Source organism: Rousettus aegyptiacus, unplaced genomic scaffold (genome assembly GCF_014176215.1).
Source record: "Rousettus aegyptiacus isolate mRouAeg1 unplaced genomic scaffold, mRouAeg1.p scaffold_m13_p_6, whole genome shotgun sequence".
Classification (NCBI taxonomy): domain Eukaryota; kingdom Metazoa; phylum Chordata; class Mammalia; order Chiroptera; family Pteropodidae; genus Rousettus; species Rousettus aegyptiacus.
The window spans coordinates 33,455,673-33,480,964 of record NW_023416309.1 but is presented as its reverse complement, the minus strand read 5'-3'; the positions used below and the strand labels follow the sequence as shown (position 1 = coordinate 33,480,964).

Here is a 25,292-nt window from a genome sequence, read left to right as displayed (position 1 = left end):
TTAACAAAGATCAAACGAAATCAATATGTTGAAAAATTAACCCTTTAAATCCTAAAACTTCATGTAAAAGATATTTTATAACTCATAATGCCCCATTTCCTTATTCTATAAATGAGTAATTGAAGGGCTCATGAGAGCTAGTTTATTCTCTAAGGTCACAGTGACAGTACTGGTAGTAGTTAATGCAAAGACTCAGTTCTTATTTACTGTGTGTGTACCGGGCAGGTAATAAAAGAGCTACATTTTGAAGGATCCCTCTGTCAGTTTAGTACTTTGGCACTGCTTTTGATTACTTCAGTAGTGGCAAGCAACTGAAACAGGGAGAGTGCAAAGTGAATGAGTCATAACAGGTGGTGTTTACATCATTGTCTATAGGATGACTTTTCTGAATATTTGGAAATAAATAATCAAGGTGGGAGAGAGAAAGGAAGAAGGAAGGGGGTAAACTCTGACTCATAAGCCATTAGCCTTCAGAACCAAATAAAGCAGTTATATTCATTGGTTTTTAGAGATGTATTTTTTACTAAGCTAAATAGTGTGTGTGTTTGTAAAACTGAAACAAAAGCATAAATAAAATGTTCTTGTATGGGTCTAGTTAGAAAAACATTCAAAAGTCCTTTTCACAGAAGATTATTTCTAATGGAATAGATACCTTACATTGGGCATATCTTAGATAATTTATTATACCCCCTTGAGATCAGTTTGACATTTCAATAGGGCAAACTGGCCAGAAACCCAGAAAAAATCCCTCCCATACATTTCCTAAGCCAGTAAATCATTTACTGCAAAAAGACTCCATATACCATGGGCACTGGTTCCTGGAGATACACCGACGAACTAGAAACTCAAGATTATAAATGCATTTGCTCTCAGACCCAACAATCCCACTTTTAGGAATATACCATACATACCTGCATATGAACAAAATGACATATGTATGGAGTTATTCATTGTGGCATTGTTTACAACAGCAAAGGACTGAACACAACTCATTTCTTTTAATAGTATCTTATTAAATAAGTTAGTTATAGTATACCAATCAATGGAATATGGTTGTAAAAAAAGAATAAGGAAGTTCCTTACATATTGATAACATAGTCAGGACACAGTAACTAAAAAAACAAGGTGCTCGACAATGTATATTTACCTTTTCTTCTAAAAAGAGGTAGAAAATTAGAGTATATTTGTTTTCATTTGCATAAAGAAACACAGGAGAGAATACAAAAGACAATAGGTAAGAGGTGAAAATGAGACATCTGAAACATACTTATTTTTATAATTTTGATTTTTGAAACACATTAATGCATTACTTATTCAAAAAAATAACTTTAATATAAAAAAATAAAAAAGATGGCCCTTTCCCTCTCCAAAATAAAAGCTTAAGGAGCTTACACATCAGTGAAGAGACAGGTAAGTAAACAAATACATGCAGCAAGATACTGAAAGTTCGTGATAGATACATCTCTCCCACAGGCATAGTTAAAAGCCAAGTGCAAAGCACTCACTCAGACCTAGGGAAGGATCTTGGAGATTTAGTCCAAAAATCAGTTCATCCTGCAAGGAAACCTGGAAATGGGATTGTTTGAGGCCTTGGAGATAGTTTTAAGGTAGACATCCTTAAGTGGCTACTGGAAGTCTTTTTCTCTCCCCAGATGGCAAGTCCTGTGCTGGGTTTCTGATAGCTTGTTTCCCTGTCTGTCTCTCAAGTTGCTCTTGGAGAGACTGCGAAAACTCTGTGGCACCTCACCTGTGAGTCCATTACAGGACCCCACACACAGATCCAATCACTGCTGGAGGTAAAGACCACTGTGTTCTCCCCTTGGTTATTTCAGACTACAAAGATCATGGGATGCTTCTTTCCAGGGTGTGTAAAATGACACCATTCATTATGTCACAGTGGGGCTCTTCTAGAGTGAACTCACGAAATGGGCTGACCTAGAAGAGGAACAGGGCCCCTGAGGTAAAATATCAGAGTTCATGTCTACCCTTTTCTGAATTACCGGGTCTGCAAACAAATTTTAAAGGTTTGGGGAGAAATTGCTTCGTTTCTTTTCAAGATGTTCTGTGCTGTTTAAAGATGTTTAATAAGTCTGAAAGGAGTATAATCACTTTAGAAAGGAGGCTACAAAAGAGTAAGAGAGAATGTAGTGCTAGCCCCCTCTGCCATTACTTATTATGTATATTGTTTCTTTGAAGATGTATCATCTCTAGCAGCTGTTATAGTAGGTAAAACTCCTACACTTCTCTGATCTTGAAAAGGACAGCCAACTCTACAGGCAAACCGAGTCACATGGTCCACAGGGAGGAAAGGCATCCCTCAGCTGTTAGGTAAGCCCACGCTGGGCTTTTGCAGCTTCTCTAATACCACTCGAAGATCAGATGGAGAGACAAGCTGTTAGAGAATACCCAGCATAGGTCCTGCTACCAGAGAAGAGGGAGTAAATGTACTAACTGCCAGGAATGATGCATCATTGAGGAAACAATTTAACTGGCAAGTAACAGAGGTTTCCCAAAAGATCAAAGAATTATAAATGTGCTGACATTTCGAAGACTTAATCTAACTTGCCATTCAATAAAAGAATTCTTCCTGCAGCAGCCCTGCCAGAAACTCCACGTCACACCTGAATTCAGGTTGCATGCAGACAGAACAGCGAGAAGCCAGCACTAGGAGTTTCGATAAGATAAAGGAAGTCTAAGAAGTCTAGTCCTCTAAAGTGCTGTGTACAAATACTCCAACTTCAGGTTGGGGATGAGTCCAGAATCCACAAACTGGCACAGAGGAGAGGGAAACAGACAAGTGGTGGGAGCTCATAAGTAGACCAAAGTCAGAGTCAATATATCAACCCAAGGAGGCAGGCAGGTTGTGGGCATACATGCTGGCAAGCTGGATTCAGAGATCATGATATTAGTATAGACAGGATAGATTATAGGACTTGGTGTGGAATCAATGGTCTGTTGTGGGCTGAACTATGTCCACCAAAAAGTTCTGCTGAGGTACAAAACACCAGGACCTGTGAATGTGGCCTTAACGGGAAATAGGGTCTTTGTAGACATAATCAATTTAAGATAAAGTCAAACTAGATTAGGGCGGGTCCTAATGCAGTGACTGGTGTCCTTATAAGGAGAGAGAAATTTGGACACAAAAAGACCTACAGGGGAGAATGCCCTGTAGTGAGGCGTCTTAAAGCCAAGGAACAGCACAGGCTGCTGGCAACTACCAGAATATAGGAGAGAGGCGTGGAATAGATTCTCCCTCAAAACCTTCAAAAGAAACCAGTCCTGCCAATACTTGGATTTTGGACTTCTGGCTTCCGGAACTATGAGAGAATAAATTTCTGTTGCTTGAGCAACGAAGTTGCTATTGAATTCAAGGCAAGAAGTGTTTCCTACTTCCATTTCCTTCTCTTCCCTCTGTTTCATAGTCTGAGCAAGAAGTGCCCTTCTCTCCTTGCTGGAGCCAACATCTCAGCCCCTGTGTGCGTATTCTTCCTTAATCCCATCCTCACACCACTTATTGATTCTATCTCTTCATTTTATTTCTATGTTCCTACTGCAACTTTAGTTTCCCCCTCTATTATTTTTCTCTTAACCATAATACTCTGAGAATCCACTGTTCTATTTTTTCTATCAGTTCAAGATATTCTAAAGGCAAGTATACATTGCTCCGACATCCTCAAAACTAATTTGCCTTTAACTTCTTACAATATGAATTCTCCTACTAAACTATCCTACTAAACTGTTCTTGTAAGTCACTAATGAACACATTAACCAACAAATCCTTGTCTTTGTCTCAGTGCTTACTCGTCTTGTCCTCTCTTGCCCTGACACTATTAACCAGACCTTCTTTAAAAATTTTTATTTTTCCTTGATTTCCAAGTCATAGAACCACCTGATTCTAACTCCTTCAGGTCTCACTTCTTTTCTTTCACCCATACACCATTTAAAGAAGGCGTTATTCAAAACTACTTTTCGTTCTCCTCCCTTTTCTGTCTCTGCCATTCACTAGATCTATAAATTAACTCGGGACCAGTCACGTAAAACTCTTTGTGGCTTATGTTTCCTAACCTCAAAAATGGGAAAATAATTTCTACCTCAGGTTCATTTTCTTTATTTCTATAATGCTATCACACAATTATAGATTTGTTTGTTTTGTTGTGGGTTGGGGGATTGTGACATATGATGACTGGTGCTTCCCTGGGGTAAGACTGAAGTGATGGAATAAGTGTGTGTTTATGTATGTGTAAGTAATGGAAGAAAGAAGTTATCAGAAACAAAGTTGACAAATGAGATAATGTAAATATTAAGTTCTGTTCTGGTGTGAGGAACATTTAAACCTTTGCAGGTTTGTTTTGTCTTGTTACAGAGCAAGGGGTACCTAAAATTATGCGAGTAGTATATGTTTCCTGTGATAAAACAATGTAGAGTTGTATACAGAAATAGAACATATTAATAATATACACCCAATCCTACTTTCCTGAAGAAATCATTAATAGATTGGTGGGCATCCTTCCACATCTCCTATATGCTCAAAGAAATAAAAAAGATTTGCTTACACTTAAAAAATTGGAGTCATAGCCTACCTATTAATGTGTAACTTGTGTTTTTCATTTCACAATATATATTAGACATTTCTCCTAGACACTTTATATACATATCACATTTTTCTTAATAGAGGCATAGTATATACAATATGGATTACCATAATTTAGTTAACCAATTCATTACATTGCCTTAAATACCTCTATTTTAAATGATGCACATTCTTTCCATATGTCTTTGTATCTATGTTATACTATTTCCTTAGAATAAGTTCCTAGAAATGGAATTACTGGGTCAGTGAGTACACGGACACTTAAAAATATAATTATATGTCAATAATGTGCCATCCAGAAAGGCTGTATCAATTCCCAAGACCCATAAAAGTACCAATTTTCACACTCTTTAGACAACACTACAGATATAAATTCTTTCATTCTCTGCAACTGATCGGACAATGTTAACTCCTTGTTTTAATTTGTACTTCTTTAAATACTAGTGAGATCGAGCGTCTTTTCACATGTGTATTAACTGTTAATATTTCCTTTTCCGATTGGTCTGTTCATACCCTTTACTTTTTTATTCTACTTAAATGTTAATTTAATGGATTTATTAATGATCTTATGAGTCAAGGATACATTTTTCACTGAGATGTACTTTATGACTTTTTAAAATTCCTATAGAAATTGTCAATTTTCTTATGTATTCAAACTTACAAATTTTTTGTTTTTTGGTTTGGGGCACTGTTGTCATTCCAAGAATTTTATTATAAAAATTATCTCCTGAGTTTTCTTCTAGTACTTTTATAGTTTTTATTATTTACTTATTTATTTAGGCAAGGCAACCCTTGGTTGACCTTATAGATTGCAAGGACCTTGTCAGCTTACAATCCCTTATTTTTTATTTTTCATGCCTATAGTACCTGGTCTTTCTAGGTGGTCTCCCATCCAAGTACTAACCAAGCTTGACCCTGCTTAGCTTCCACAATCAGACGGGTTCGGACTTGTTCAGGGTGGCATGGCCGTAGATTATAGCTTTTTAAAAAATCTAAAGTTATTATTTTCAACAGGTTAGCCAGTTGACCTAATTCAATTTTTTGAATAATTTAATACCATTTGTATTCAATATTTTTTGACTAATCTATTGGCTGTCTTGGTGGCAATGCTACCATTAATTCCTCTTTATATAATATATGGTGCCATGAGAAATGAGCTCCCTCATTTTTTTTTTCTTGCATCCTCTCAGGCATTTATTCCTATAGACCAAATACAGCATCATATTCTTACGTTTCTCCAAAAAAACTGTTGAAAATTTTATTAAATGTAGAGAGGAAGTTGGATATACCTGACATCTCTAATATTTATGTTAAGTTTTTCCATTCAAACCATCTTTTAGTCTTTTGATTAAGTTTTATCATTTTCTTCATATAAATTCTGCTCATTTTCTTTTAGGTTTATTTCTAAATATTTAATATATTTTCTATCAAATCTTCTAATTAATTACTGTTCAAATAAAGGAAACCTAGTAAATCTTCTTATATTTGCATTATGTTTGGCTCCCTAAACAAACTTTCTTATTATTCATAAGCTTCGTATTTCATCTTCTTACTCTAGGTAAAATTCACCAAAAGGTAATGATTTTGCTTCTTCCCATAAATACTTATACAGCCTATTTCTTTTTCTTATTGTTTAAATTAACAGACCTACCAGAACAATGCTGGATAATTAAGTCTACTTTTTTAATAGTGTGAAAGTATACTTTCAGTCAAGATATACAGACTATGTGCTTTTTTTTTTTTTTTTTCTTTACCATTCTTGATGTTAGGGAAAACAAGATGTGTAGGTGAACCTCTGTTTTCAGTGGCTTCTTTCTTCTGGCTAACAGTTGAAATAAAACTGCTGAAAGTGGAAATTTGGCCTTTGGATCCTCTGTCCAAACCCTAAAAATAGAAAAGTTAACATTGCAGCATAATTCCCGCTAGTTATATTTAAATTATTTTACTGCAGAAATCATAAACATTTATAATAGAGATTTTAATTTGTGATAGATATATGGCAGATAAAACATGCATATAACTTTGACTTACCTTTTCTAGGACCAAACTGTTTTAGGTATAAAATGATAAGTCATATCATCGAACTGCTTATAAATTAATAAAGTTTGGAAATGGAGATAATAAGAGTAGCTTCCTCACAGGGTTAGTGTGGGTTTTAATTGAGATAATGTGTATAAAATAATTAACACAGCTCCTTGTACAAAGTACATGTTCTATCCATGTTAACTGTTATTTTAACTCTGTATTTAGATACAGAGTTTTTCTGACTTCTGCAAACATTTCCAATAGTTAACATGAATATGATACTTCGCAGGTTGATTCACTGAAGGTTTTATTCTCTTTTGATGCAACTGTGAAAGTTCAGGTAAAAAGATGAACCCTTCAGAGTTCACTTCTTTCTAAGCACTGTGGTTCTCCTTTGTATGGACCAGGATTTTAAAAAAATAGTGCCGAGCACTTAGGGATCCTTAGTTGCAGAAAACAGAGCAGCAGTCTTCCCATTGCATATAATCTATTTATTAACACACTTTCCACAAATTAACGATAAAATTCATGAGGTGTAATTAATCTGTTTTTATAATTATATATAAAATCACATTATATTACCAGTGTGGTATTCAGCTGCATAGTTACCTTAGGGCTTATTCTCAGCTTTCAGCTCTTTCCAGCTTACACCATGCTACAACTTCCAAATGCGTAATAGAATACAGTAATTTACTTCTTAATGTTCACTTCTTTAAATGAGAATTTCTTTTTCATCTCCTCTTTCCTCATTCATCAGCCTGATTTCAATCTTCCTTTTTAGAATGAGTTTATATACCTACCACGTAGCAAAAACATTTCTCCTCACCAAACATTTAGCCTCCCACATTACCCATTCTCTTACAGACAGATGGAGCCATCTGGTTAAAAAGTAATTCTAACAGGCCACAAGTAGAAATGACTTTTGTGAACCAGGAAGTACTAATGCATTTAAGGTGTTAAGGTGGGCAAATCTCCAGCTCCTCTCTTCCTCCACCGAGACAACCATGGGTGTTACAAATTGAGCTGTTAGAGCATTCATTAGCTTGGGTCCCTGAGCCACTCTGACCAACATTAAATTATACCATTATCAATAAATAAACTTTTACAGTTTTTCAACACTGAAACTTGGGGCTACTTTGTAAATGCAGCATAAGCTAGTCTATCATAACTTCTCTGCAAAGTTTTCTCTGGTAATCACCATTTCCACAAAAAATCATTCTTATTTATGCTTGTAATTTAAATTATTCCACTGAAATTTTACTTGTTCTCCCAATGGTCCTTCATATTGGACTAGAAATTCCTTATTCATCATAGAGCTTGGCATCCACTGAATTTTATGCATAGATCCTGCACTTTTGAGTAAACTTATTAAATTTTTCTTTTAAAAAGACTAGTAAAGTTAACTTGTTTTTGCTCATTTCTTGTTTTAGGCCCAGTGAACTGAGTTAATATTTCTGTGTTGGAATTAGCCTACACTACCTAGACTATAAAAGTTAAACATATTGCCTAACTAAAATAAAGTAATCTCCTAATAGATTTTAGTTATCAAACTCACATTTCAGAATCACAGACAAGATGTAGAGTCTCGTACAAAAACTACAGCACAAAGGATGCTCAATAAATTATTTCTGTGCTAACAACATACTCCAAGTCATTTATTGAGTATTTGCTAAATGCCTAGTACTCTGATAGGTGCCTTAATACAACATTCTGTGACAAATTTAATTGCACCCTATTTTAAGAATGAGGAAATTGAAGTACCATGCCCAAGTCCACAGAGCTGGTAAGTGGGAATTCCAACTCTAGTCTGAATGACCCTGAAATCTGTACTCTTTTGAACAACTAAATCTCAAAGTCCCTTACTATAGTAACTATTAAGCATTAAAGGTTTATTATGTGATAGTAGGTATGTTATACATATCTACCTGTTTTCACAGCAACCCTTTGTGGCTGATATTCTCTCTTCTACTTTTATAGATACATACTGAATGAAATTTAATAGCTTCAGGAGCAACTCGCCTAACTAGAGGAAATTAACATAAGCAGAAAAATGAAGTGTACTTCAGGGAAACCTCTGATGTCCTAGCAATCTAGGAAAGACTCGATATTTTATTTTCCTCCCCCTTCTTCTAGTCCTTCTTAATAAAAGGAGGTCCCAAAGAGCATTGCTTAGTTCACTTGTGGAATCTTCAAATAATAAAAAAAAACAACAAGTAACTGATTCAATCAACAAAGCCATTTAACAACCAGTTCTAATTTCTAGTAAATTTATAATGTAGATTCCCAAGGACAGAGAAAATTGGAGAAAGTGATAAATGAAACAGTAAGATGCAGCACTTTTCTATGAAACAGTCTTAGTAAATAACATAATTTGCGTAATCTTGGTAAAGGAATAAATAAAATCAAATAGGAAAATAAAATAGAAATAAACTACACATTTGAATAAGCAAGTCATTCCTTGCCATAAATATCAGGATACTTAAGTAAGAATTTTATTGACTCTTGGGGCTAAGTTTGCTTATTTGTATGTTTTACTCTATCAGAACATCTTAAATTATAGTGAGAACAAATGTCAAATTTGATGCACTATATATTCGATTTACACATAATGATTAACAAAAGTAACTGATTTGTAAAATGAGGTCAATGAATGGCCCCTCAGTATAGAGCTTTGTTTAACTCAGCTATAAATATCTATAACTTAATATATCAAGAGCCTTTTTTCATTGGTAAATGTCACGATGTTATCTAAGACTGAGCAATAACAGGATTTAGGGAACAATGTAGTTGGAATATAGAATCAGAAACAACAAATGACCCAATGAGATAAGACCGGAAAGGCAGGCAGGGACCATACCACGAAGCCTTCATGCTACAGCAAGGGCCCTCAACTAGAACTGGGACACACAGCAGGAGGTGAGCAGTGAACCAGCAAAGCTTTGTCTTTATTTGCAGCCGCTGCCCAGCGTTAGCATCACTGCCTCAGCACCACCTCAGATCATCAGGCGTTAGACTCTCATAGGAGTGTGAACTCAAGTGTGAACCGCACATGTGAATCTAATGCCTAATGATCTGAGATGGAGCTGAGGCGGTGATGCTAGCATTGGGAAGCAGCTGCAAATACAAGTTAACATTAGCAGAGAGGTCTGACAGCACAGAGGCTATAATAAATCAATTGCTTGCAGACTCATATCAAAACCCTATCAGTGAGTGGCCAGGAACAATTAAGCTGAATCTGGTGGCAGGCTTTATAGTGGCAATTGAGTTGATTTACTTCAATTGTACAGCTGTATCTGGTGACATCTGATTCTGCATTGTGATGAGTTGTATAATTATTTCATTATATATTATAATGTAATAATAATAGAAATAAAGTATATAATAAATGTAATGTGTTTGAATCTATCTGAAACTATCCCTCTCTGCCCTGCCCAGTCCGTGGAAAAATTTTCTTCCATGAAACCGGTCTCTGGTGCCAAAAACATTGGGGACTGCTGCTACAGAGTATAGATTTTATCTTGGAAGGGGAGAGAGAAAAATCACTGATGACTTATAAGCAGGGAGTGACATGATCTTATCTGTACCTTAGAAAAATCACTCTGGCAGCAGTATAGGAATAGACTGAAGTAGAGTAATATAAGAAGCTAACCCTGGGCTATTGGAGGACATGAGGTCTGAAGTGGGACAGTAAAAATAGGGAATGAAAAAGAATGGCGGCCTGGGCCAAAGCAATGGCAAAATGGTTACAGCTAGTTCAGGTCTGAATGTGAAACATAATGAAAATCAGAAACCCCTTACGTTACAAATGCATGAAATGAACAAACTAAAATGCCTTATTTCAAATTTCAGGAGAACAGACATATTCTAACATCTCATCATAAAGAAGAGAGTATATGATTTAAGAATATATGAAAACTTGAAGCCTAGACTGGTTTATATAAATATGTGATTTGTGAGTGATTAAAAGAGGAACTAATGCTCACCAGGCAAAAGCATGCTTCTCATACCAAAATAATGATTTTCTTTTCTAATCGATAAGGGTTATCATTATGCTGCTGTTATGCAGCAATTATTATGCAAAACTAATATAAGGCCAGAACCATGGGAAATGTTGGCATATAATATGAGCTAACAAAGAGATTAAGAATGAATGGACAAAGAAATGAGATATCCAAGAAGGTGATGTGCTAAAACTAAGGATAAAAAAGTCCACAATATTAAATGATGAAAGAGTAGATAGGTCTAAAATGTGCCAGTGAGAATCAGCAACTGTGAAATCATGGGGACAGTGGAGGCAACAGATTCAGGAGAATGGTGGTGGTAGAAACTATTATGAAATGGACTGATGAATGGGAACTTAGAAAATGAAAGCCATGAGCAGAGATTGCTGTGTCCAGAAGCTTCACAGAAGTGGAGAAAGGCCAGTGGCTGGAAGGGGACAAAGGTTTGAGGGAGGGTACACTGAGCATATTATCTTGGCTGCCAAATCCAGTGCTCACTTCCACGGTCCCCACAGCATTACTGCTATTCTTTGTACAGGAATGGCCATGACTGGAGCAAAGATAGGCACTCAACTTATGGGCGGCCATCTGTAGGCTGCGTGGCTAATAGGTGGCCTGATATCAAACACATTGATGCTTCCCAGCATGTCATTCAGAGGAGGTCTTTCCAGATTTTAGATGGAGGAATAAGGAAAAGAGTGACTAACCAAAAGTGAGAGAAGAGCAGATGCACAAGCAGCCAGTTTTTGTTCTTATTTGCTTTCTGGTTCTGGTTCTAATCTACATGCATCATTTCAGTAAATTCTCCTTTTCCAAAAGGAGGCAAAAATGGCCTGATTTTCTGTTCCTTGTAATCGAAATAGCTCAAACAACATGAAATAAGATCCTTGATCTAGTCAGTCTCTTGTTTGTAAGATGACTGTGCTCTTGATACTTTATACTTGAGATGGCATGAAATTACTCAAGGACAATTTCATAGGTTGACAGTGCACTACAGATTCATGAAAAAAAAAATGCCAAAAGAGCAGTTACCCTATACTAGCTTCTACAAGAAAAATCTTACACATAACCTAATACTTTAATGAGGAAAAATGGGGCAGCATGCTGTACAATGGTAAACTGATTAAAAATTAGAGAGTCAAATCAAGAAGCTGTTGGGTATTAATATGCCATCAAACTTCAGAGTAAATTAACGGTCAGAGAACATTACAAGTCTTCTAAGAATTGGATCTACCACAGTTATTACATCTGGTTTCCTGTGAGTTTTGACAGTGCTATCTATGAGTCCCACAGAAGAAGAACACCAAAGATGAAGTCCTGGAATGTGGCCAGACTACAAACAGTGGGCTGGATGTGCTGAAGGACAGATAGTAGCAGATACCCAACCAGCTGTTATGGACTGAAGATAAGTACAAACAGGGAACATAGAGGGGAAAAAAACACTTTAAGAATTCATTGAGGGAAAAAACGCAAAATATTTAAATCTGGTATAATAAATAGTAGACCTGATTCTCTAGGTAGAGGCTAACCACGAGTTTAATAAACAGCGGAAAAATTTTACGTAGTAATTACATAACTAAGCAAAGATATTTCACAAGTACCTAACATGGATCTCAGTGGTCTTTTTGATTATATAAGCACATAGATTATATGTAAGATTATAATATAAAATTATTGCAAAAAATTTAGACAAATACTTATTGAGTACCTGTTCTGCTCCTATTAACATCATGAAATCCTGTCAATCTTATTTAAAATTTTATTTTAATACAACTAAATACCTGTTTTCAACCTTCACTGAGGAACAGACTACATTGGAGTTAAAGTTCTGATTTCTTTACCATATTTTTCTATCAGATGCCAATAGAAAGACATTCATGGTTTTCCATGATAGTTTTTGTATTGAACACCAAGTTCCATTATATCCAAAATTCTGGTAAAACTTACTTTGCTCATCTTCTATCCCCAGAAACTGCCTTAAAAGATAAAACATTTTTGTTCACATTCTTAAACAATCTGTGATAAAAGAATAATTGCTGGCTGTTTTATCATGAAACACTTTTAAAAGCCATAATATCTTAATATGTTTGAGTCCCTGAGTTAAAATATTTTAAATTGAACTTCTATGTTTACAAAATTCATTATTCACAACATTTTAAACTAATTTTGCAAACAAAGTTAAATGCTTGCATTTTAAACTATGTCAAGTGAAAATCAATGTCGCATTCTAGCTATCTATTTAGATAGGTCAGACTGGCAGAAGTTTTATTTACTGAAGAGACAGCATACGACAAATGCATAGTTTGATGGACTGGCCTTTGGTTAGGTTGGCTGTGAATGCAGGTGATTCAGTCACCAGGGTATATTCAATTATATTCAGCATCTTATATTTAAGAAGAGATGTATATAATGTATTTTAGAAAATGCTCTCTTCAAGAAATGAGTGGACATTCTAAAACATCCAGTAACACTTGGTTAGTTGGAAAATTCACTTACATAGAATAGCTGTCATTGATAATGCCAAATAAAGAGGATTAATAGTAACAGTACAAAGGAAATTCAACATGCATACATTGGGGTAGTTATTCTTAAACTTTCTGGTCTCGGGACTTCTTGACACTATTAAAGATTGTTGTGTGCACGTACTAATTCTTTTAAAATAACAATAAACCCATTTATGGAAAAATAACTATTTTCCCAAACAAGAAAGTGAGAAGAATGACACTGTTTTACATTTTGCAAATCTATTTTTTAATATCTGGATTCTTGTACCTGCTTCTGCATTCAGTTTTTTGCAGTATCATGTCTCATGAAGCCTTTAGAAAATTACACTGTAAACTCATAAAAGAATATCGGGAACAAGACAAGACAAATAACACCTTGGTATCACTGTAACAGTAGTTTTGACATCATAGTCCTCCAAAAGGATGTGAAAGACCACACTTTGAGAATGGCCACAATAGGGATAAATGGTAATTAGAACTAAGAGTGAATTTAAGAAATCTTGGGAGAACGAGAAGATACTATTTACATAGGCAGTCTAATACGGCCATTTGCCACATGTGGCTAGCAAGCATTTCAAACATGCTAGTCCAAACTGAGATATCTAGTAGATGTAAAGTATACGATTTTCAAAGACTTAGTATGGTAAAGAAGTAAAATATCTCATTAAGTATGTACATTGATTAAATGTTGAAATGGTAATAAGTTTCTGGATATGTAGCATTAAAGCAAAATATTAGAATTAATTTTACTTTACTTTTATTCCTTTTAATGTGGCTATTAGAAAATTTTAAATTACATATGCAGTTCACATTATATTCCAACTGGACAGAGCTGATCTAGATAGATTTTCCTAAAATAGATCCAACCCAACATACAATCTTAGGAAAAAAAAAGAACAGAATTATAATTCTGATTCATAGTTTCCCTGCATCATTTTAGAAGAAGGGATTTGTGGAAAGGTAACAAATTTAAATACAGTAAAAATACTCTATAGGTGAAGAATAAAAGATGCTTGAATGAAAAAAAAACTGAGTTTCTTGCTTTGATAATTTCTGATATGTATGTAGGGACAGTGGCAATTTGAACACTTTTGGCCACATCTGAAATTTGTTTTTCAAATCCAAAGATGAATATTTTGGTAATAGATTGAGCACTTCAGTCTCAATGAGTTCAGAGACTACCTATGATGCATAGAAAAACTACTTTATAAAAGAGTGAGTGGCTTCCTGAGATACTGAGCAAAGGTTATTGTGTCAAAATATTGGTGGGAAAAAAATCCCTTTATGTGTTTTAAGTTAAAATAAAAGGCATCTAAGATACTCTGCTTTACACTCTTAAAAATTATTATGTGTATGCATTATATTTTTAAACAAACTGATCTAAACTACCAGTTATGGCCACATCAGATAGGAGGCCTCAAACTTTTGAGAGTCTACAAAGGAAACTATTTTAGGCCCTGTTACTGAGAAAAGATATTTTGTTTTTCTTTCTTGCATGTTTTTTCACAGTTCCCTTGTAGGATGCTGGGTTATAAAATCAGAAGTGTTAACTTTGTTCTACATTCTTCTATTATGATGTGAAAAGTTAGCCACTTTCAAGGTGAGAACTTCCCTCCCAAACTAAACACCAGCCCAATGGAACTGCTTTCTTTAGGTGGTATAAACCACATCTTTCAAAGGAGACTAGGAAAAAAGATGTGGATTATAAAATAAAATCGTGACACCAAAAAAAATCAAAATATAATCAATCTTACACATAGAAGATTAACACGACTTAATATAAAAGAAATGTTGGTCCTGGAGCTCAGAAATTTCAGGACTTATTGGGAAGGCAAGATGGCATAAGAGATTTTATTCATTTAATTTACAACACAGGAAAAAAAGAAATTGCTTCAGTAGGTTATTATGCAGTAAAATACTACCTTTAAAATGTACACTTTGCTGCAGTTACAATTCCTCAACCAATTTCTTGTTCTTTAATAAGAACATCTGGATCAAAACCAAGTAAATTTGAAATACGGCTTTCTTTTATGACTTGGCTTAAACTTCAGACTGACTATTCAATTCAACTGAATTAGTAAAATTTCAGTAATTTCTATTTTCAAGGGGCATATTGATTTATTACAATCATTCCCCGAAAAATGTTTTTTGACCGCATACGAAGTGTCACCAAGTTACAAATATCGACTTAGGAACAACTAGTTATTCATATAAAGCTTAGGAGTCTAACATTTTTGCAGCAAGAAGGGATCCTTTACCCATAGACTAAACTATACTAGGAAAAGAAAACCAGGAGAAAAAGAAGGGAAATATATGTATATATGTATTTTTATGTATGGTATATTTTGCCTAAAACACCTTAGCCACTGTAGCTTTCATTCTTTGCCATCTCACCTCTTGCTGAGAACATAATGGATGAAGGGCACAAGATTTTCTATAAGATTGTTCCAAACACCTAGATAGTCAGGGTTTATGTAAGTTCACACACGCATATGTTTATTTGCAATGATGGTGGCTGGATTGTCTTTTTATGTAAATATTTTTCTCGGAAAGAATTCATCTGGAAACTAAAATCTTTTCTCTTTACCAATCTTTCTCTTTCATTCCTGTTATCTAGCCAGGTTCCACATCATGTGTATTCTTCCATCCCTTTCACCTTATCACCTAGTCACCACCCTGGTGGATGCACTGACCATCTCAGGGATGAACTTCAAAGCTCCTTCCTTTGCACCCTTCCATCTCCTTCCTCTGGTCTAACTACCTCTAATCACCACCAATTGTTTCATTATGTTGTTCCTCTATTTCAGAAACTCCAATGGCTTCCCACTAATCACAGAAAAAAATGTCCAAATTTCTTTGCCTAGTAATCTGGCTCCAGCCCCCATGTAATCTTACTCACCTCCCACACATTCCCCAGCATGCTTCCATTGGGCTTGCTTTATTACTCCCTAATTCTTCCTTTCGAGCCTTGTTCATGTTGTTTTCCCCACTGGATTGCTTTTCCCACTTTCTTTTGCCCATCCAAGTCCTATCATCCTTCAATGGCCAGCCAGCTTAAATAATACCTTTACTTCAAGGCCTTTCTACACAGTTCTGCACACATTGATTTCTTTTCTCTGATCTCCTAGAGTGCACATTGTTTCTATGGCTCATTGTACCCTTTACACACTGCTTTGCTTTGTGATGTCTTCATATGTTAGCCCTGCCTACACTGAGGCAGGAACCTTTTCAAAACAAACAAACAAAAAACCTTGTCTCTATGTTTTCTGTAACATCTAGCCCAAAGCTAAACATAATAGATGTTCAATAACTGGTAGTTACATTTTGGCACAGCAGCTCCACAAGCTCATTTGTACACACCTGACATAATGTATACAAACTTCATTCTTGTTATTGACTTCCTATCAGATCCTCTCCACATACCTTATGCTTTCCCTCAAATTCTTCCCCTCACCTTCTACCTACTTGACAAGTCCCCTGTCCTTCACTGTGGGCAAACCTCCCACCAAGGCCTTCCCCATCTACTGGTGAACTCAGTAATCACTCCAGGTCTCTTGACTTGTTTTCCCCCTGAGATACCAAGCACATACTTTCTTGACTCAGGCTTTTCACTCCTATAACTCAGAATTCCAGCTCTAGAATGTCTAACAAATACACGAGCATGCGTGCGCGCGCGCGCGCACACACACACACACACACACTCAAGAAGTTCCTCATCTTCCCTGTGGCTCTTCTAACTCTTGCTGAAAAATCTGAGAAAAAGTCTTTTTCCCTTCTGTCATGATTCAGAACATGAGTGCTAATGACAAACCTGTCCATTCACAAAGCCAAAAATTCTGAATGTCATTTAAAAAGTCATAAAAAAAAAAAAATATGCTACTAACCCAGAAAGACCTTGGAAGGCACCAGAAATTGCCTTCAATATCTCAAGTTTTCTATTCCTCCTATCCTCTTCTAATTTAACTTATGTCTTTTCAAGGCTTAAGTCAGGATTAAAAAAAAGAAGAAAAGAAACTTCTTGAACTATCTTCTTCTGTTTGACTAGTAGAACAAGTCCGTAACCCTTTATTCACACTTCCAAAATCCTACATACTCTTAAAGCTGAAAAGTTTTTGTAACTCATTTGATGATAAAACATGGCCCTGACCTAACTTTGACAATCCAAACTGATCTGAAATGATATTAAGCTACTTATAGTCTGACTTCATTTCATTTAGCGTGAACACACATTCACTTCACTGACTTGATTACAGGGGAACTGGCCAAGGTCCCACTGTGGATATTACATATATATACTGAATTACCTTTCTAAAATCTGAAAAACTGAATTCCAATGTCTCAAGAGTTTCAGATAACAGTCTGTAGACCTGTGTCCACAATGTATTAATATCTCCAAGTTTGTATTCCAAACCTTCCATTTTTCAGTTACACTGAGATAAATGTTTTTGGGAGGGTGCTTACTTGAGGACCTAAATCCATTCATAGAACTGTTTTTGTAAGCATATGCATTCATTGAACTCTTCAAACACTAGCTTATTTGCAAGTTAAGAACTTCCTAGATCAGCTCTGAAAGCCTAGGGTACCAACAGAAGGAACTGGTTCTGCTAGCAGATGGGTAACAAATTCCTTCAAAGCACTTCCCTGAGTAATTCGTAAACGTAATTCCAATTTACCAATCGTAGCTACATTTTTAAATATGTCATTTTATTACTGTCCACACGTAGCTGTACCGATTTAACACGACGAACTTGCTCTAACAATTTCCAGTTATCACATTCCTTAGTTTTGAAAAACCTACAGATTGAAAACATTATTTCCAATACTTTTTTAAAGACGAGTTATTTTAGTAAGTTCTTAGTCACTTAAGAGGGAGGTTTTAAGAAATGAATTGCAAGTAAGAATTAAAAAAATGTATCACGCTCTCTAAACTTTTACTGTTTTGTCACTCACAGCTGCATGACAACTGACGTACCAAAGAAATGTACCAAAGAAAACTCTTGAAAAGTATTTAAACATTATGTCAAATAAAAATCACAAAAATCAGAGGTGACTTTTTTGTGTGTGCTCCAAAGTAACCAGAGTCATATCCACCAGTAAAAATAGGGAAGGGGGGCCTGTACCATTACATCATCTGGCAATATGTAGTTTGAAGCCTGAGAGTGCTCTCCAAATAATCCTTTAAAAAAATCCCTGTCAAGCTTAGATAACTTGAGTTAAAATAAAAAGGTTTAAAAAGCCTCCCCACCTTACGTCACATGTCTGAACCATATGAAAAAATAAAACCATCACTGAGGCATCTACCTCCCACTACCCTGACAGCAACTGGAAGGTCACAATTAAGTGGAAATTCGCCGCACAGCCCGTTCGGTCTTAAGAGGGAAGGGAAAGAAAAGCGAAGAAAAGGGTATAATCTTGGCGCCCCAAAGGTAGGCGGGCAGCTTAGTGGAAAACCCAGTCCCGCCTGCCTGACACCTTACCCCTATCCAACAGATAATGTCGACTCCAAATGCTGGTCATTTCCTTAGAGAAAGTGGGGCCCCCCAAACCCAGAAAATAACCGAAAACAGCCGGCGGACCCGGCCACCCCATTTCCCGAGGGTGGAAGGTGCAGCTGGCGAAGTGTTCGCGGCTGTCCACGAGGCATAATTCTTTCATTTCGGCCGCAGGAAGGACGGTCAGGGCGCATCTCCCCGGGCGGCCCGTGGGGTCCCCAGAGGACGCCGGCCCCAGGGCACCCCTCGCCCTCCCCCCGATGGCCGCCGTCGGGGCGCCCGCGGCCCCCGCCCGGCACCTACCGCAGTGGCGCCGGCGCCCGCCAACCCGATCGGCGGCAGCTTCTCGCGCTCCGGCTCCCTCCCTTTCCTCTCCTCGGGCGCGGCCGCCGCCACCGCCGGCGGCGCGGCGGGCGACGGCACCCGACCCGCCTCACTCATGTCCGGCCGGGCGGCGGGATGGCGAGGCGGCGGCGGCGGCGGCCGGGCTGCGGCTGGGGCTGGCGCTGCTGCGGCCGCGAGAGGGCTCTGGGCCGCCGTCTCCGCCGCCGCCGCGCCGCCCCCGCCGCGCCCCGGGCCCGCGCGCGAGCCCGGAGGCCCCGCCCCGCGCCGCCCCCGCGCCCGCCGCGCTCGCCCGGCCCTCGCCGCGGCCGCCCCCACCCGCGCGCCTCGGCCCCGACCCCGGCCCCGCCGCTGGCCCCGCCGGTCGTGGGTCTGCGGCGCCCGCCCAGCCACCCGCGCCGACGCGAGGGCCCGCGGAGGAGGCGCCGCCGCCGACCGCGGCCGCCATGTTTGAGGGTCCTGCGCCGGGGGTCCGGACTCGGGGGCGAAGGGCGAGGCCGAGGGGCGCCTGCAGGGCGGGGCGAGCGTGGCCGCCACCCCCGCGACCGCTGGGCTTGGGGCGCCGGGACCCGCTGGATCTGGGCTGGGGGTCGTTTCCTCCGCAGCGCCCGCCCGTCTGTGGCGGGCCCGTCCCCCGTCCCTTGTCCCAGGATGCCGGCGGGAGGATGCCTCCCGCCGGCGCATCCTCGGGAGACAGCCTTTCCTTTCTTAGTCGACGGGCCTTTCTAGGTGCCCCGAGGGCCCCCACCTTCAAAGGAAAAGCTGGGGTTGTGGGGGGCGGCGGGGAGTGAGACGACGTGGGCTCCACCTTCCCCTCCGGCCAGGCCACACTTTCCATTCCTGTTCCTGTCCTCCCCACTTTGCCAAATCCGCCTCTCGCCGTTCCCACGCGCCTACATCTCGCTCTCTCCCTGCCTGGTTTTGCTGCCTCCCATCCCTTGTTCCTTTCCTTTTATAAGTTACAGATGGACAGACCCAAACTCTGCTGCATAATCCTTAATGTCAGATCATTAATATGGATAAGAATTTTGAAACCGGAGGAAAGTTTTTAATCGTGATATTAAGACAACTCCCTCCGCCCCCCCCCCGCACCCCGCCACCACCACCACCTCTACCGCAAAGCCGCCAAGACAATTTCGTATCGCCCCCTCTTTTTCCTTTTACTCAGTCTACTGGACCGGCGGAGACACCTGCTGATCTAAGAAGGGAAAGAGTAAGGGAATGCGCCGTATCTCCTATTAAAAACGGACTTTCTAGACATTGAAATCTTCAGATTTTTAGTTTGTGGCTTTGTTATTTCACTCGAGGCTAGGTGAATTTTCAGATCAAGGATACCTAGATCCAAATATGAGAACCAAAAAAGAAAAAAAAAAACCCATCTGAAACAAATTCAAGTATGATGTTCAGATTATCTGTTGTTTTACATAATTCAGTTATTAGCATAACTAAGTAGTTACAGTACATCATAGGATAAGGTTGCATGTTTTTCAAACCCAAAATCTGTAACAAGCAGATCTGAAGCAAACAATGTAATGAATGTAATAATACTCAAGATTACCTCCTAAATTATAAATTCTGATTTCAGGCTTTCTAGTTTTAATATAGTTACTGTCATCACGCATTTAAATGTTAATTAGCAAAAGGTCTGGAGTAAGTGCCATACAGTCAGCATTTCAGTGCTAATTATTTAGCCTTGGAGGGAAATGAGGTATTCAGATATTAACTTTAAAGCGTTCTCTTCCTTCCCGTTTTTCTTGACTTCTTTTTCAGGATTTTCTTTCCATCTTAATCCTCTGAAGTACTCGTCCTATATAAAGGAACATACAATTATTTCGTACTTTTAGCAGGTCAGTATGCTGATCTTTTGGTACAGCAAATACGTTCTATAAACGGAAGCCTTTGTTTTACCTACAATTCAAGATATTCTGTACTGCCAGGCTAGGTTGATAGAATAAATATGGGGGGGGGGCGGTGTGTGGAGTATCATCTTTCCTATTTTCAACTAGATTTAGTAATTTGTGATAGAAATGCTTGGATGAGAAACCACTTGAATTACATGCCTTATGCTTTCTCTTCATGCGTGAGACTAAATAAAAGTGTCTGTACATGACTAGTACAAAATGCTTAAATATTGGCAAAACAAAGCAAGTCAGAAATATAAACTTCTGCTACTGCATCAGAATAGATAATTCATTTCTAAACAAATCCACTAATCACTTGCGAGTTATGTAATAAAAATGTAAGTAATTCATTGATGAACTTTCTTCTATTTCCTATTAAATATATTGTTCTCAGTGTACCACCCTATTCCTCTTTTATGCACAGTCACTGCAGGATGGGTTTTGGGAAGGGAGACTGCTGGAAAGCTGCAGAGTGGTGGCTCCAAGGGAACTAGTAGGCTTGAGAGACACATTTCCAACTGCCACCAACGTGCTTCTGGGAGCCCAGATGGGAGAGAAAGGGTTGTGGAGCAAAGACAGAGAGTTCTGTACAAAGGTGTAGAGAAGATACTTCTCAGCTATGCCAAGTATCAGCAAGAAGTGTAACAGTAATGGCATCCAAGCATAAACTCTAGCCTAGGAAAAACTGGGAGTGAAGCAAGAGAACCATTTCACCTTCATAAGTCCAGATGGAAAACCTGGGCTCATTAATTATACCTATAGGGAACTGGAGTTTGCAGGGAGGTGGATGGGAAGGTTAGAGAACTGGTTATTTTCATGGAAGAAGAAAAGGAAGGACCAAATTACAAGGTAATGGAAGGTTTAAATTATATATGGCATTATATTATACACAATAACACTAATCTAGTGAAGTAAGTTTTCACAGGTTATTAAGAGTGGTTTATAACTAATACCTTAATTATAGAAGGAATAGCTATAATATAGTGAATTCATTTTTGAAAGAAAACATTTTCACATTTCAGTTAAGTGTCCTAAAATAGTAAGTTTGGGGAAATAAACTTATTTAGCTATGTCGACATTGTTAAAAACATTGTTAGAACTCCTACTTATGTTTAATGACTGGTTTATTAAAATTACTATTAAAATATCTTTATTACATTAACAATGTCATTACAGAAAAAGAAAATATGGATTAGCAAAGTGAAAGTAAACTCTGGATCCTACCCAATGTCAGATAATTACTAAGACCTTGGTTCATATCTTTATAAAATCATCCATTCATCCATATCTATCTATCTATCTACGCGCGCGCGTGCACACACACACACACACACACACACACACACAAATGTTTCTTGATTTGTTTTTATAAAGAGAACACTGACCTGCTATTTGAATCTGCAACTCATTCTTTAGAATACCTGCAGTAGTGTGGAAAATGTATCTTTAGAGGATGATTTTTTTTTAATTGCACAATATTATGTAGAGCTAAGACTGCAGAATAGATGATCATCAAGCTTTAGTTTTTGAATCAGACATTTCTTGAATCTGTTCTTTCTCCCTGGATTCCCTTGGCTATTGACCTAGTGAAGATTCTCAAATCTATAACCCATATTATTTACATAGCTTGCCAACTGGTCTTGCTTTTGGTGTTTGACCTGCTCCCGTTGCTACTGGAATGACCTTTTTAAAATACATAACTTCTTGTCAGTCTTTTGCTTAAAAATATTTCAATGATCTATCAAAGCAAAACTCTGAAACTCCTAGTATAGCAATCACTTGAATTCTTTACAAAAAAATATTTTTTCTAAAATCCTAATTAGAATCAGTTCTTTCTGCTACCAGAGCATGTTGTGCATACTTAAATTTGTACACCTACTACATTACATCTTAGTTATTTGTTAACCTGATTGGTCATGACACAGAGAGAGAGGAAGGGCCATTTCTAATTACTCCTTGAATCCACATGTATAGCACACTATCTGGCATGTGCTGTTGAGGAGGCACTCGGTAAGCTCAGAATAAATAAGATGTTTACTTGATGTGGCTTGTAAGGGCCTCTGAAAACAGTTTCCAAGAGTAATTGCAAAAATGCTACAAGTACTGGGCTGTAATCATTCAGGTGATTGGTCTGGTTTTTGCTACCTTTGTCATGCCCAAAACGAGACTATAATGTGTGGATATGGTGCTACAATCATGTAACTGTGAGTCTTGCAAGCATGAGGATAAATGTCAAAACACTTATAAAAGTGTAGTGAAAAGATAATGAAAAATGGGACATTCCCGAAATTGTGGAACTGATTATATACAGTAATACTAATCTAGTGACATAATACTAACACCAGCTTGGACTGCCTATATCTAGTTTTGTTATTTTGTGAGATAGGTTCCTATCTTATTTAAATTCATGTTTTTTCTGTCATTTGCAGCTAACCCCCCCCCCCAAAAACACACACATACGTTCACCCCCACACACATACACACATTTACAAACGTGAAAACTAGTAAATTGGTTGAATTTCTACTGGTTTAACCTGTTATTTCAGTAGTAAAGATACAACCCCAATTGAGTAAAATGTGCCATCTTAATTCTTAATTCTAAGATTAGTAGCTCAGAAACAAAGTTTGTAAAAGCATGAACTTATTCAGAGTTAGAAAAGATGTCTCTTTATTTCAACTCAAGGCTTTTGAGAGAGTAAAATTAGGAGCTGTGAAAATTCGCTTTTAATTCTGGTTCTTCTAATTTTTAACTATGTGGCCCTGACAAAACCACTCTGTCCTTGAGATAGTTCCTTATCCTTGTATGGATGTTGTGAAACAAAATGGGAAAACATAAAAAAATCCTTTGTGAATTATGAAGCATTTTAATAAATCTAACGAGCACTTACTAGGTACCAGACTGCACTAAGCACTTGCCATTCTTCTCAGGAACCTACTTTCAATATTGGTGTAGAGTAGTCCCTACTCTATACCAATATCCTCATTTTACAGGTGGGGAAATTAAGGGATCATGTCTAGTAAACTGTACAGATTCATCTATTTACTCCCTACAAAGCACAGAATAGTTGCTCCAAAATGTTTATAACAGGAATAGATGTGCATTTTATTCCTTTTGAGATTCTGTAATTGTATACCATTTTGGATGTTGTAAGCTCATAGATTTGGTCACAAAGTACTGCTACTTATTGAAGGCCTACCCAGCACTTCCTTATTGCTTGACATCCTGATGGAACATTTTCTACTAGAGATACAGAAATAATCATCCTTGATTAAAGTGATAATACAAGTTAATAACCTGTGGTTAATAATTTCTGTTGCCTCCAGAGGTTTTTGAAGACAGATGTGGAAGATCCCCAGCCTTTAGCAACCTCCTGGCACATAGGGTCGACAAATATTGAATGGATGAATGTTAAATGCTTCACAGGGACTCTGTTTTGGGGAATTTGCAAAAAGTAATATGTGACAATCATGTTTTGATCAGGAGAGAGAGCAACAGAAGTCATTCTGGAAATATTTTAGTAAATCTTGTGTTATTGAAAATATCAGATATTGGAGTTTATTTTTAAAGGGCAGACAAACAAGAAATTGGGATTCCCAGTATCACTATTTAGGCAGAGGCATTAGCACTAATGGGATGAACTCCTATGGTGAATCTCTCAAAACAAAGAAGGTGCATAAAACCTTCCTGGGGCGACTCTTTCTATCATATTTTTATTCATAAGGTGGAAGTTAAGAAGTTCCATGACTAGCTTTATAAACATATCTTTTATGATTATACCTCTTTTGGAAAACCTGTTTCTAAGGACAAATCTGGATTCTTAGTCATGGGACTATTATGTTGTTAGATTCTTTTGTCTGTTGCTGCCGATGAGACTCTAGTCTGTAAGCCCAGAAAATGCAGGATGAATGTCATTGATCTCAGCTATCGCCCATTGTAGATACTGTGTCACTGAAAGTTTTAATTTTAGAAGGCTTTCCTGAACATCTTTCTCTGGTTCATAATAATAATTCAGTCACCGATTAACCAACATTATTGATCACTTACTATATATACAGTAGGTAACAGATTGAACTGGGTGCTTAGGACACAAGAATTATAAAAGTATCCCCAAGAAGTTTACAGTGTAGTGAAATGGTTTTCAAACTTTCATGTGCAGCAGACTCCATTGGTAGCTTATTGAAATGGAGGCTTTCAGACTTCACTCAGAGATTAGAGCTGTCAAGTTACAAAATCACCAGATGGGGATGTGGGAAGGGTAGGCCTTCATATTGTGTTCTGTGAGAATGGTACTCTCTGGAATATGAGTGTACCACCTGTGTGACCGTAGAGTCTGGGAAGTATAGTGGGCATTGTGGTGTCTTCCCAATATCTATTTCCCCTTTTGTTGAATACACACCCCCTATCCCCACTGAATGTTCTGGGGAGACCATGTTCA

General features: G+C 37.8%; 1 protein-coding gene across 1 annotated transcript in view; it reads right to left on the bottom strand.

Moving 5' to 3' along the window:
* Positions 1-19,099, bottom strand: part of HECTD2 (HECT domain E3 ubiquitin protein ligase 2) — a 58,993-nt gene extending 39,894 nt beyond the window's left edge. Inside the window, exons 1-2 of the mRNA XM_016151281.2 lie at positions 18,917-19,099; positions 6,346-6,475 (exon numbers count right to left, since the gene is read on the bottom strand). Of these exons, the coding sequence (XP_016006767.2) occupies positions 6,346-6,475; positions 18,917-19,054 (268 nt within the window). The 5' untranslated portion in view covers positions 19,055-19,099. The remainder of the gene's footprint in view (positions 1-6,345; positions 6,476-18,916) is intronic.
* Positions 19,100-25,292: the final 6,193 nt, after the last annotated feature.